This window comes from Epinephelus fuscoguttatus, linkage group LG8, assembly GCF_011397635.1.
Source record: "Epinephelus fuscoguttatus linkage group LG8, E.fuscoguttatus.final_Chr_v1".
NCBI lineage: Eukaryota > Metazoa > Chordata > Actinopteri > Perciformes > Serranidae > Epinephelus > Epinephelus fuscoguttatus.
In genome coordinates this window covers 37,862,821-37,877,315 of record NC_064759.1, presented here as the reverse complement: position 1 = coordinate 37,877,315, position 14,495 = coordinate 37,862,821, and the positions used below count along the sequence as shown (strand labels likewise).

General features: G+C 40.7%; 1 protein-coding gene and 1 long non-coding RNA gene across 15 annotated transcripts in view; one reads left to right on the top strand and one right to left on the bottom strand.

Annotated features, from left to right (window-relative positions):
- Positions 1-1,298: 1,298 nt before the first annotated feature.
- On the bottom strand, positions 1,299-4,571 carry LOC125893321 (uncharacterized). Its single transcript, XR_007449872.1, has 3 exons — positions 4,458-4,571; positions 3,274-3,353; positions 1,299-2,990 (listed from the first exon to the last, which is right to left on the bottom strand). It is a non-coding gene; the product is annotated as an uncharacterized LOC125893321 (long non-coding RNA).
- The window catches only part of znrf2b (zinc and ring finger 2b), a 67,405-nt gene continuing 56,814 nt past the window's right edge, over positions 3,905-14,495 (top strand). For all 14 annotated transcript variants that reach the window (XR_007449869.1, XR_007449863.1, XR_007449871.1 and 11 more), the window contains exon 1: positions 3,905-4,725. Coding sequence is in view for 1 of the 14 variants with exons in the window: in XM_049583911.1 (XP_049439868.1) it covers positions 4,305-4,725 (421 nt within the window). In the remaining 13 variants the exon portion in view is untranslated. The remainder of the gene's footprint in view (positions 4,726-14,495) is intronic.

The window sequence follows — 14,495 nt, the reverse complement described above, 5'->3', positions numbered from 1 at the left end:
CTTTAAAAAATATGTGACATGCCTCCCCCTTTTTGCATCATCCCTTCCTCCCTCACAAATAACAACCAGTCCCTAATAGTATTATATATTTTTCCCTTAAGTATCATGTAAGTATTTTACAATTTACAGTGAGTTTACAGGTGATGTACAGTGTACTTTACATAACTGCTCACAGTTTTGCAAAGCATATCATAGTAGGCTTTTCTGTTTGTTTGGTTCAGTTTGTTTTTTGCTATCTTGAGATCATGGCAATTGTTCTAAATAAAAGTGCTTTTATTGTTGTTACATAATTGTTGTGTGTGCTCAGTTGAACAGGACAACTACATTAAATGATGCAGTGCATTACTGTGGAAAGATAAGGAACACTGCCAACAATAAACAGCAGTCATGATAATAATTGTGATAAATAATTATCTAATGTAGGTTACAGGTCTACAGGTTTGTACTTGGGGAACTCCATATTTTCAGAATTCATACATATTATTCCTATAGTCGAAGAGAGTCCAAAAAATATAAGTAAAGTAAACAAGACTACTAAATCAAAAAACTAAAGTGCCAAATCTCCAGTCTGTGGTGTCATATGGCAGGGCTACTCAGCTTGCTTTGCCTGGGGGCCACACAGTTATCTATATACTATACTATATTTATCAGCATAAATAAATTGCCTGTTTGGAACATTTCAACATTTTCTCTTGTCCTCACTTATCTTCGCCAAGAGGCAAATCCTGCGGCAGCAGCGCAGCACAGGTCAGGTGTAAGCAGGGGTGTTTCTAGGATATGAGGACATTGTGTGCTCACAATATCCCCCAGACACCTCGACAGAGTCCCTGGGGATCCTCTGCTGGAACTTTATGTTGATAAACAAGTTCTACTTTGCTGCTCTCTCTCTGCGCTCTGGCACCTTATTTAAATTCAAATTTTAAAAGAAATCCCAGAATGAATCAATGTATTTTCAATGTGAATAAGAAAATGGTTGGTGGACTTGGCACTCTATCTGGCCCACGGGCCTTGAGGTGAGTATCACTGTCATGGGGTATAAACTCGGGCTGCTAAATAGACAATGAATTGTGTAAGATGTTGTAGATGACACCCAGCAGCACCCTGGGGAATGTTTTGTGTATATGATAACATAACTGAGAACACTACAGTAGAATAAAACTCACGAGTATAAAAAAGCAAACAAACATTCTGTGTGTCCACAAGATCAGTCTCTTACTCATTGTTTATGGAGCAGCTGCAGACTTTATACTTGATGAAATCACAAGTTTGAGACTTACTTTTCTGGTTTGTGGCTTTGAGAGAGAGTAGCTAATGTGTATAAATATGGACTGAGCTTTCCGGGGCCATTTGAATAACATATTGGAATTCTTAATTTAGGTGGTGATACCCCTTAAAGGTACAACATTAGAGCCAGGTATTAGCTTATATGTTGGTGCCAATATATAATCAGAAACAGTATAAACATGCCAAAGTATGTCACTCAGGGATAGTGTTGTTTTTAAATAGTCTGTTCACCTGAGAGCAGAGACAAGTTTTCTTTTAGCCACATTAGCAGTCTGGCAGATGTCAGTGGGTTTATTTCTTAACAACTATTAGATATTGTACTTTGTGTGTATTGTTAAGTAGCGTGAATCAGCAAGAATCAGATAGTGACCATAGTAAACACTGCCTGCTTAAATCACCATGTTAACATTTTAATTTTAAGCATATTAGCATGTTAATGTGAGCCTGAAGCACTGCTTTGTAGCCTCACAGAGTCAGTATTGCTGCTGTAGCTTGTTTCTCTGTGAAGTGTCCTGCTCAATAAATTAATATCAATAACGGTATTGACAGTATTTATATAAATTCAGACTAAGAAACACCTCACTATGTGACACAATACAAACAGCAAACTACAGCAGTAGCACTGCCAAGGAGTGACCAGGGGCTGATGGACAGAGAGTTCAAACAGGTTGTGTGTACAGGCTGTGAGGGTCTGCAGTGATGTTACCTGCCTGTTTCCTGACTCTGGAGGTATATAAGTCCTGAATTAAGGGTAGGCTGCACCAATGATTATTTTTTTACAGTCCTGACTGTCCGCTGTAGTCTGTTCCTGTCCTGTTTGGCTGATCCAAACCAGACAGTGATGGATGTGCAGAGAGCGGACTGGATTATTGCTGTGTAGAATTGTATTAGCAACTCCTGAGGCAGGTGCAACTCACTGAGCTGGTGCAGGCAGTACATCCTCTGCCAAGCCTTTTTCCCTGATAGTGTCTATTTTCAAAATCCACTTGCGGACCCAGAAACCTGATGGCTGCTATAGCAGACGCAGAGCTGTTCAGTATGGTGAGGGAGGGCAGTGTTGGAGGGCTCATCCTGAAATCCACTATCATCTCCACAGTTTTTTAGAGCGTTCAGTTCCAGGTTGTTCTGACCACACAGGATCACCAGATAAGGCAGATGACACTTGTATCATTTGCAAACTTCAGGAGTTTAACAGACTCCTAAGGCACAGTTGTTGGTGTAGAGAGAAAAGCAGTGGGGAGAGCACACATTGCTGGGGGCTGCCAGTGCTAATGCTTTGGGTGCAGGATGTGATTTCCCCTTGCCTCGCCACCTGCTGCCCCCGGTCTGTCGAGATGGTTGTGATCCACTGACAGGTGGGGGCTGTCACAGTGAGCTGAGTGAGTTTGGTGTGATGGATGTCTGGGATGGTGGTGTTGAGTGGTGTTGCTGAATAATGAACAAGATTCTTACGAATGTCCCTGGGAAGTTGAAGTGTTGATGTAACACAGTCCCATGTTGACTCCATCATCCACTGACCTGTTTGCGCAGTAAGCAATCTGCAGGGGGTCCAGCAGAGAGCTGTGATGTCCTTCAGGTGAGTCAGCAACAGTCTTTTAGAGGATTTCATGACCACAGATGTCAGGGTGGCAGGCTTTTGTCATTTTATCTACTAATGGAGGGATTCTTAGGGACCATGACGATAGTGGAGCCTCTGAAGTATAGAGCTGCAATGATTAATTGACAAGTTATAAACTATCAAATGAACTGCCAACTAATTTGATGATTGATTAATGGATTTGAGTTAAAAGACATAACTTGTCTTCTCAAATTCGGTCGACTTAAAATTTTAAGGCAGCCTGGACACTAACTTTTTTTAATGTTCTCGCACTTAAACCTTCAGTTTATATTACTAAAGGAATTTAGTACAACTGAATTAGGAGTTCATTTGACGAAAAAAGTCAATTTGTTTTGACTCATGAACTTTTTAAAGTTAGAAAAACTAGTTACTTTGTAACTTGTGCGGTGGTGTGTCTGTGTCACTCTGCAGTTACACCTCCAAAACACTGGTCTGGGGTTTCTGTGAAGTTCTGTAAAGAAAAAATATTAAACGATTACAATTTCAAACACAAGCACACAAATCGGCTTCATTATTCACAGACAAAACACCTTTTTCTTTTGGTGGACACATTTTCCCCACAAATACAACATGCTAGTGTTATTAGCATGAGCGTATGGTATTTTACATTGTATAAATGTAAAATAAAAATTGCTTAATTTGAGGCAAGGGGGGACTTAACAGTGGTGGCCCCATCTGCCCACCCCTATGAAGCATTTCTGTGTGCGCCACTGAACTACAGAATGTCAAATTTTTGAGGCAGGGCTTTTTTTTTTTTTATCTAGTGGACCTAATAAACTGGAGAGTGTTAATGCTCCCTGTGAAACACCGCAATGGCGTTACTTTGAAACTCCGTGGCGGAAGTCCGCGTGAGCTCAGCTAGCTTGACAGCGAGCCTGCGCACCGAGTCTCCTTGCAGCCGCTGATAAAACGGTTTTGTGCAGTGCTTTCTCCTCCATCACTTCCTTCCTTTGAGCAATGCGTTGTGAGGCAGGGAGGTGTGAGGAGCCCGGCTCTTCACTCCTTCATGCTGCTCAGGAGCCATGGCGGAGCGGACACTGAGGAGGAACCAGCCGGAGCTCAGCGGGTCTACAGCGGCGGCTCAAACCAACCAAGATCCACGTTACCTGCAGCACAGCCACAACTATTACTGACGGAATACAATGGTGACGGCTTCTAAAGTTTTACACACATGTTTAGCTTATGTCACAGCTGGCCGGTTCAACTTTTCACTAACGGGCATTTCCCTAATGTCGAGGGGGGGTCACAGCGACGCAGAGTTTGTTCCGCTTTTCTTTTCTTGCAGTAACGTTACGTGTGTCCTGTAAAGCCATCTGCCTCAGGCGTAAATCTGGCGCACTGTCCCGCAGTGGCTCACTGAGCGCCTCTTTAATATTGCAAAGCCGAGTCACTGGAGGTTAACATGGGGGCAAAGCAGAGCAGCCCGACTGCTAATCCAGCTGCTAACGGACGGACCAGAGCCTACTCCGGCTCAGACCTGCCCTCCAGCACGTCCAGCAGCAATGGCAGTAGTGTTAGCAGGACTACCGCCGGGGGTGTGAGGTACCATGCGTACAGTGCGTCCGGAGCCTCCGGAGCCTCGTCCAGCACTAGCCAGCACCTTGGAGCCAGGGCCAGGTCTGTGGGGGGCTCCGGAGGCTCCGGGACCAGACCTCAGTCCGGTATCAACATTCCGAACAGCAGCGGAGCCTACAGCTCCCAGGAGTCCGGCGGCAGCAGCCCGGAGGAGGCGGCGGACAGGGAGCGCTCAGGCGGAGGGCACGAAGGTCCCCGGCTGTTGATAGGATCTCTACCAGCTCACCTCTCGCCTCATCTGTTCGGAGGTAAGAGGGCACAGCCGCTGTGTGCTGTTGACACAGCTCAGTGGTTCATTGAACTGTAGTGACACTGACACATGCTTGTTTACAGCAGGGCTTGGCACATCGGTTAGGATGGAGCCACAGAGTTTGTGTACACATGCAAACTCAAATACAGTTCACAGATCTGTACTGAACACTTTAACCAATCATTTTATGTAGTTTAATATATGATAGATAACTTATTGCAAACTATCAGAGTGAGCACAGGGTTAAGAAACAGAGCTCTGGAGCAGAACAGTGTTTTGTTTTCACAACTCAATAAAGTCTTAGGGACTGTTCTTTACTTATCAGAGGAGGTGACTGGGGTGTGACTTTGTTTTGGGGTTTTTTGTATTTGTTTTTTGATCCTCCCCAAAGCTACACATATACTTCCTCGAGCCTCCCAACGTGACTTGGGAGAAATTGCATGACCCTCCCTCCACCATAAATTAGTGGTTACATATAAAAGATGTATCCTTTGTTGTTTGAAAGTGAAAAGTTGAAGACGAAATCCTGGAGTTAAAAAAGCTTTCATTTTTCACTCGTGCATGCTGGTTAGTTTGTGCAAAGAGTTTATTAAATGTATAAATGAGACATGTTGAATGAAGTGATTTTTGATGAAATATCACCATTTTAAGCTCAAATTTGGTTAAGTTTTTTTGATGGAAGCGCTCATCCCACATAATGTATCCAAGGACTGTTGGGAATTTGAAAATCCAACAAAATCTTTTGTTTTGACAGTTTCTGGCTATGATAGGTGGTGTAATTTTGGCAATTTTTAAAGACTGATAAGTCAGTTGACTGTATTTTCTTTAAAAAACCCGCTGGTGGGTGTGGAAGGCATGTTTTCTGTAAAAACAAAAAATTGCAGTAAAATAAATACAAAATACAGCCATTTATTTTTTGTATGCCCCTCCCCTAAGCTGAAATTAAAAAAATAAAAAAAAACACAGGTCCCTCCCCAGTGCTTAAAAATTGTTTGAAAAGCCCCCCCCTCCATTGCTTAAATCAATGTACAGGCTGCATTCATTAAAATAATCATGTGACAGAAGAAAAAAACAAAACACTTTAAACAGACCATATCTGAAAACATATCAATGCATTTAATGGAAAAAATAAAAACCTTACAAAAGCAAAACATGGGCACAGCTAAGATGCCGAGGTCATGACCCCTAATTCAACCCAGCACACTTGGCAAATTTTGACAACAAAACTAATAATGTAGAAATTCTGTGTATTCATTCCCTTAGTAAATTGTCTAATCTCATTTTGTGTACATTTGATTTCCCAGAGTCTGTTTTCAAATGTTTCTCTGCATTTGCCAGGAATCAATGGCTGACCTGGAAATACTGAAGTCTTCATTTATTATTGTCCTAAAAAAATAGTCCAATTTAAATTTATTGAGAGTTAAAAACAGTGGCATCAGCCAATAAAATATCTATTGTGTGTTAGCTTTATAAAACAGTCAAACTCCCCCAGTTTGCTAAAACAGTGGAACAAATTGATTTCCCATATAAGTTAAGGTGTGACTCCCCGCGAGGCTGAGCTCCCTTCACGACAGCTCACTAAACCAAGTACTTTCCCATTGGATAGTTCAAAGGGTTTCACACAGTCACACATCGGTCAGTGTGAATAGTCTGTCTCAACGCAGAGTTCATTGTCACACAGAAAGACAGGCACTGCATCCAGGTAGACAAAGACAATATCAAGATAAAATAAAACAAAGTATTACTTTCTCCTCTGCAGTCTCTTTTACAGCACTAGGATATATATTGTACATGAACCTGGTTACTACTTTGTGTCTTCTACCATGGTGTAGCAGTGCCATTACTGCAGTGGCAAGTGGCAGTGTCAGCTGATGGTGACAGCAGCAAAGGTTGAAGATTTCCTAAATTATCTCAGCTAATAAAAAACTGTGGTCTAAAATGAAGATATTGTTGTTGCCAAATAACAGTAAAGTTTTCCATGGCTAAAAAAAACAACAACAACAAAAAAGCAGTCCTATGATAGAGCTGCTGGTGTTTGATTTAACAACCGTGATAAGTGGTGACTTTCAGCCATAGTAACTTTAATTAATGGTTGCCATAGACAATAAACAAAGGAATATGTATTTATTTTTATATGTATTTACAAGGACACCTACAGGTTTTGTTCAGGTTTTCAACAGCTGTCATCACTTCAAACAACCATGATGCTTTTGACTGAGTCACCAGTTAAGACTTATTTAATAAACTGAACAACACCGAACAGAAATTTACGTGTTCTGTTTGTGGTGACATACTTCGCTAATTCCGTGACCCTTAGGGAGTCCTCAGAGTTAATGAAAGGGGGCTGCCAAATTATTGTTTGACTATTCAAGTTTTAATTGATTTTTTTTTTTTTTCCAAAAATGAAAATAGGTCTGGAAATACACATTAACATGAATCCAACCTATAAGCAAAGATATATTGGCCTATTTATAAAATAAAAAAAAAACATTTAATGTGTGGTTCACAACATTATTGCTAACTGTTATCCATGAATTGTGCATTTATGTGAGCTAAATCACTGTGCAGCACCTGTCCATAACGGCAACGTGAACTAGCTAGCTTAAATTTCTGTAGTATTGAAACATACTGGTCAGTTGGCTGGTTAATTGTGATTATTCCAAATGTACGGACATTCTTGTGAGCCACTATGGATGGTTTTGTAACTTTTCCAGCAAGAGACTGGAAAAGTTCAAGAGAAATGTTGAAGACACTGGTCTAGCCTTTACTTTGAGGTTTTTTAAGAGCGACACACATTGGGTTTGTTTACTTGAAATTTCATGTGCTTTTTGGGGTGACGAGAGCAGTCATGCTACCATGAAACCCAAAACTGCACCAATATCACAACATTTTGATTTGAGGCTGAGGAAAGATGTGTTCTAACTGGCTATAGACGCTGGTTTTAGCGCAACATTTCTTCAGGCTGTCTTTCTAGTGCCCAATGGATGAAGTTGAAATAAGGAATTATCTGTATGACACCTTCTTATTTTACTACAAAACTTAATACAGTGGCAGCTGGTTGAGTGAAAACAAGCTAAGCTAACGGTACTTGCTGTTGGCTATCTTGTATGTAATTTCCAGTTAATATCACAACAAGAAACGTATGTTTTCTGTTTTAAAAAGCAACGTTACAGACATAGGAATATGGCAAGTAGGCTACTCACCCATCTTTCAAATGGTTACGTCTCCAGTTTGATCTCGAGCACGCAGCACATAGACATGGTTTGTTTACGTGATGTAAGGGAAGTGCATATTTGTCAGATTCAGTGTGGACAGAGAGCTCTGATGTAATTTGATGCTATGCAGTAGTCAAACGCTTTTTTCTGTTGGGACAGGGTGTCACTATGTTCCACTCTGGGAGGGTTGTGGGACACCTGGTAAAATTCAGTATACCATTCTAGTGTGGGTTGAAAACTTGTAGTTATTTAAAGCCGGAATATCTGATCCTAAGATAAGTCAATATGGTATAGCGTCTGAGTATTTTATGTCACCTTTTCAACTTGATCCATACTCAGAAAGTGGTTTAATAAGCAGACCCACTGAGACCCTGAAATGTTGTGCTGATATGATATCACTTACACAGACTGATGGAGACACTGACTGAGTGGCCCTGCTGATTTTAATAGCATTCATGTGTGAGGATGATGACTCACATGTGCGAATTGCCGAACACTGTTAAGATAAACAGTGTGAGCCTCCTTGTGAATGTCTTCTTGTTGGTCCATTGATCAACCGTGACAACCGTTTGTTATGCTGTGTAGGAAAGTCGAGGATTTTGCCTCAAGTAGACCAGAGATTAGTTTTGATATTCCTTTTGGCTGGTTGGTTGTTCTGTGTCTCTGGTTTCTTGTAAAACTCAAGTGGTGGAAAGTGTTTGCTCACAGAGGAAAGGCAAAAACTCTCTGAATTCTTAGAGGCACTTGAGGAAGACAATAGGCTTGTTTGAGATGAATCGAGCGTCGCCTGGAAAGTGGATGAGAGCAGGTGGTTGCAGCCGGGAGAAGTGACAAAAAAGCTGCAGGCGAATTGGACCGTTTCCAGCAGAATAAAAATAATATACAGAAAGTCATATAAACATTCATGAGATTCACAGTGAATATAATGTTATTCACAATACTAATCTATTCAGCTTTTACTGAGTCACCAATAACTGTTGCTTTAATGATTCTTTGGTAATACAAGGCCTGATAGCTGAGGTATTTCTGACAGCATTTATTGTTGTATTGCAGAAATTGTTTCACATGCAAATTTCATATAAACTCAAAGTCATCCAAATCCCAAAATAAATCCAAAACACCATCAACAGTCAGAATAACTTCACAATACAAGGAGAGAGGAAGAGCTGTAATGCAAGCACATATTTCTATCATCCATTTGTCAAGCACTTTCCATTAGTACAAAAGAGCTCTCATGTCCTTACTCTTATGAAGAGTTTTCAATAATTACATTAGTATTATTCTGTTACTGTACGTGAAACATTTGGAATTAATTTATTCTGCCTGTGACATGCAGTGCCAACTGTCTTCCCACCAACTTCCTACCATCTTCACTTTCCTACATGTATCATTTTTTCACATGTCCTTCTCTCTCTTTATCTGGCCCAAATATCCACATATGAAAGAGGCAGTCATTGACTTATCACAAATGCTTAGTAATTTTGGTGACTATAGAGAGTCTTTGAACATCTTTATCAGTAAGATATGTATGCATAAGGGGGGTGGAAAACAGAGCTTGTCTTAATCCAGGGATTTTTCTGAATTGAGGATTTTTTGGCAACCCCCAAAGAGGTTTTAGCCAGAGCCCAGAGCCAAAGAAAAATCACCAGCAAGAATTGAGAATAATTCAGATTCAATTCAAATCCTCTCCGAATGTGTTTGATAGCATTTTATCAAAGAAGTGTTGGACAAGCAGAACATAAACTTTATATCCGCACTAACATGTTTTTGTTTTAATTTACCATTTTAATTTTTAATTATTCATTTCCATATGTTTTTTTTTGTCAAAGCCACAGAGAGCCACAAAAAGAAGGGCTAAAGAGCTACATGTGGTGTCAGAGCCACAGGTTGTCTACCCCTGATTTAGTTAAAAAACCCTGGAATTGCATTCAGTGGCATAAGGTAGCTACGACAGGCCCTAATGCATGCTGGTTACTAGTTCTACACACACACACACACACACACACCACTAGACACTCTTCATACAGAATCCATAGGAATCAAACTTAGGGAGCTTTGATACTTTCTGTTCCTCTTTGTTTCTCCCTTGTCCTCTCTTATGGCTGCTTTTATATTTGAAAGACATGGCTGCTTGCTGGGCTTGCAGATGTGCTCAGCTTTTCAGTCTTGATAGATCTGGTGCTTAAACTGTTGTCTCGTGACATGATCAAATAGAGACTTGACATTAGGTTACATTAACGTACATGTTATCAACCCTCATCATTGCATACCTGTATATGCCAAAAGTATATAGAAATAAAGAAAATAAGACATTTTTCATTTAATTGAATAGTTTATTAAATATAAAGAGTATTCTGAGTTTTTATAGTTTATGGAAGAATAAGCTTTTCATTTTGTTATAGATTGCTACAAACTATTTTACCCAAAAAAGGAAAGAAGAGAAAAGAAGAGAAAACAAAAAAAAACCAAAAACAAAAACAAAAAAATCATGACAGATGGATTTGCATTTTTGTGGGCATATAGCCTGTTGCAAATGGCACCTTTTTTTTGTTGATAAATGCAGGTGCAGTTCCAAACTGAATCATTCGCAAGGGCCCCCCAACACATGAGCCCCAGTGCAACCGCACTGCCTGCACTGTCTATATTAACACCGATTGTTGCATTTTAGTCTGGATGGGTGGAAAGGGAGTCTTCTGAAAATGATAAGCTCCCTGATTGGGTCCTCCTATCAATCACGATGTGTCAACTTAAAACGTTACAGCTAGGTCTACATACTTTCATCCTTCTTTGTGTGATATCGTTACTCCTTTACCACTGCCATGGTTTACTTCGTCGATGGCTAATGCTCCTGGTATCAGTCTGGTATGTTGCTTTATTTATTTTATAGCGACTCCTTACTCCTGTTACTTTCAGTGACAATCCCACCTTATCTTCTGTCCAAGCAAAGAAATCTCAGCGCAGGGCTCGGCATTAATGCTCACCTGGGGCAAGTAAACTGTGTGTTCGGACAAGGCTCATGCAGTTTTCCAATTGCACAAGTGAAAAATAAAGGTGATGTTAATGTAACGTTATCTGAAAATAAACTGCGTACTCTATCAATGAAGTGGAGCTTTCTAAGCTGAACCGCCAAGCATCGAACAGGACGCTATATAAGTTAACTCTGGGGTGACAACAACGTCATACATGACATAATGTTACATGAGATATCTCTCTCGCTATAAGCCCAGAAGCTAACCATGGTGCCATTCCATGGGGGGCTAGTGCAATCATATCTCTTTGAGAAACTTTGTAATGATACCTATTAATTTTTGATTTTCCACGTTTAAAACAGTAATTGTTGCTGTTAACCGTCCACTTGCCATCCATGATACCTTGGATTGAGTCTGTTGACCAATTAGAAGCTGTGTTCCTGCCTTGTCGACCAATCAGAGGCTGTGTTTCTGATTGTGTGTGGTCTCAAACACCAGAACCCAGAACACATAATGCACAGCTGTCTTGTTTTTGCCCTAAAATGTGCCTTCAACCATCTAAAATTGACCAAGTATAAGGCAAAACATGCAGTAAAATGATGTTTAGGTTAGAATCATCTCATTCAGCCCTGGATTTCCTAAATCAACTCACAAGTGTAATTCCTTGTGAGGTGCTCATCATGCCATAGTCCCTTTAGTCTTACTATTTATTTTGTCATATTGCATAACGCACTTGAAAATGTAGGTTATTCATATCAGTGTGCATACAAGTGAGTGTATTTACTAAAACAAACACACATGCATGCACAGTACACACATTCAGCCGCTGTGTACACAGGTTGTTAATGTGAGTGTGAGTCAGCAGAGAAGTGCCTAATAATTAACTCAACTCGTTAAGTCACCCTCGTATATAATAGTGCATGGTTGAATCAATAGTGAGCGCAAACACACACACACACACACACACACACACACACATACATATATGTGTCTGCAGGTTGTGTTAGCAGGTGGTGTGATTTTCTCTCTCTTAGTGGTGTTGGATCTTAATTTAAAGACTTCTAGATTTAACAGCCTCAGAAGTCTGATGACAATGTAGCGGAGCATCCTGGAAATATTTAAGACAACAAGTAAGTGAATTGTCAGTTTGTTCACTGAAGCGTGCTGAACGCTGATGATGCACCAACGTCTGAGAAATACAGATTAGGGTTAATCTGCACCGATCAATTCTACACAGCAACCTGATGAATGGCACAACAAGGCCTGTATATCATTGTGTGTGTGTGTGTGTGTGTGTGTGTGTGTGTGTGTGTGTGTGTGTGTGTGTGTGTGTGTGTGTGTGTGAAGGACAAAAGGAAGGGAGGGAGGGAGGCAGGACTCATGTGGTATCTAGCCATAAGATCTAGATAATTTTGGTTTTATCTGCCCAGGTTTTGAGATATGTCTCTGAAATTTCTGCCACTGCCCAAATACACTGGAGGCTCAAATAAATGAATGAAATAATTAAAGAATGACATTCAAAAACATTAACGAAACATCTCTTAAACAGTTCATAATTACTCAGGGTAATCCAAATGCTTTGTTGCCGACAGTTTTCATTGGAAACTACAGTACCTTCTACAGAGGAAATCTCTATGAAAACTGTACATTGTTCATTCATTCATTTTCAATAACCACTAATCCTGTTGGGGGGCTGGAGCCTATCCAAGATGACATTGGGCAAGATGCATGGTAAACCCTGGACAGGTTGCCAGATTATCTCTATTCACGCTCGCATTCACACCTATGTCACCAATTAACCTAACCTGGATTGTGGGAGGAAGCTGGAGTATCCAGAGAAGACCCACACTCACACGGGGAGAACATCCAGACCCCAGGTTCAAACCAAGGACCCTCTTGCTGTGAGGCGACAAAACAAAACTTTGTCCCACTATGCTGCCACTGTACATTGTGCTCTCTGAATTAACAGGGACAGTAAAATGAACAAGTAAGTAAATGAGTGTATGTTTGAAACATCATGGCATCAGTGTATAACTTTACTGGACAACAACACAATTTAAGAAGCTTGAAAGTCCCTACAGGATGGGCAGATGGGTGGTGGTGGATAGGTCCAGCAATACCGGACTCCCACCCAAAAGCCCGGTGTTCGCTTCCTGTGTGAATTGAGCCAAACCATGATGTTCTTTCCCAAACCTATCCATGTACTTTTGCTGCACAGGGAAATAAATGTATTTTACCAACATTGTAAGTTTATTGGACACAGTGTCCCGGGACGTCAGTAACAGACGGATCCAGGATACTTAACGCATTATATGTACACGTGAAACGGATGAAACAGTAATATTTGATGAGTTGGGAGTAAGAATGTGTTGAACTCACCTGTTGCTGGGCTGAATTTTTGAGAAAAACATATTTACATGAATTTGACGGTTGTTTTTGCAGTGTGTTTATTCACCCCGCAGCTATACTGACGTTAGCCCAAAACTAGATAATCAGCAAGTTACACATACAAAACTTAAATGTGTTGACAGCTCAACCTCACACTCTTACTCATCCAGAGGTCTTCAAACAAAGTTCATTTTGTTGTTTTCCCTCAGACTAGAACCATGAGTTATCAATCGGTTAATTGATTAATCAACTTATTTGTCATATACAATCATAAGACACAATTTCAGTGAAATGTAACCCTATCATTTTAAGCATTGAAAAGAGTGTAGTGATGTATGTGTTTGATTCTACAAGAACAAAAATCTAAATCTATCTTCGTAAATTGATGATCACAAAAGAAACAAAAAAATCATCTCTGTTCGAAGTTACAGTTAAAGTCTTCTGCAGGATTAATCTCGGGGTTAAGGCAAAGTTGAGATAAATTAACAGCTTTTAAGACTATGGTTTTGTTAGCTAATTCAGAAAGTGATGAGACGACCCAATGCGAGCGGACTAGAATGCCCATCATACACACAACACCATAGACGTCGGAACTAGGGGTGCGGGGGTGCGGCCACGCCCCCTCCCATCTGCACCCCGCACCCAAGCCTCCCTACTCACTGCATTATGCTTTAAAAAAAATAAAGAATCTGAATTTAAACTAAATTTGTCTGACTTACATTTATCTCTTTTATATCATTAATGCATAGATCTATGCTTTTGATGTGATATGCAGCCTACCTGACTACATACAGTAGCCTTGGCATCCAGGATGTTGTGTCCATCCTGCAAACCTTGCAGCCCCAAACCCACTCCATGCTGTCGGAGGTGGAGAAGCTCATTAAGCTCTGTCTGGCCCTGCCCACATCTGTCGCGGCATCCGAGCGCTCTTTCTCAGCCTTGCGCAGGCTGAAAACCTGGCTGCGCAACACCATGACACAGGAGAGACTAACACATTTGGCCATTATGAACGCTCACAGTGACTCACAGTATGGATGAAAGTGATGTCTCGACCCTGCTTAAAATCTTCATCAGTAGGTCAACTGAGAGAAGGTCCACTTTTGGAAATGCATGAAAGCCCTGAGTCAGGAGTGCAGACTTTTTTTTTCATTCAAGGTTACAAGTAATGCTGTTATGTTCCTTAAATGGCTTGATTT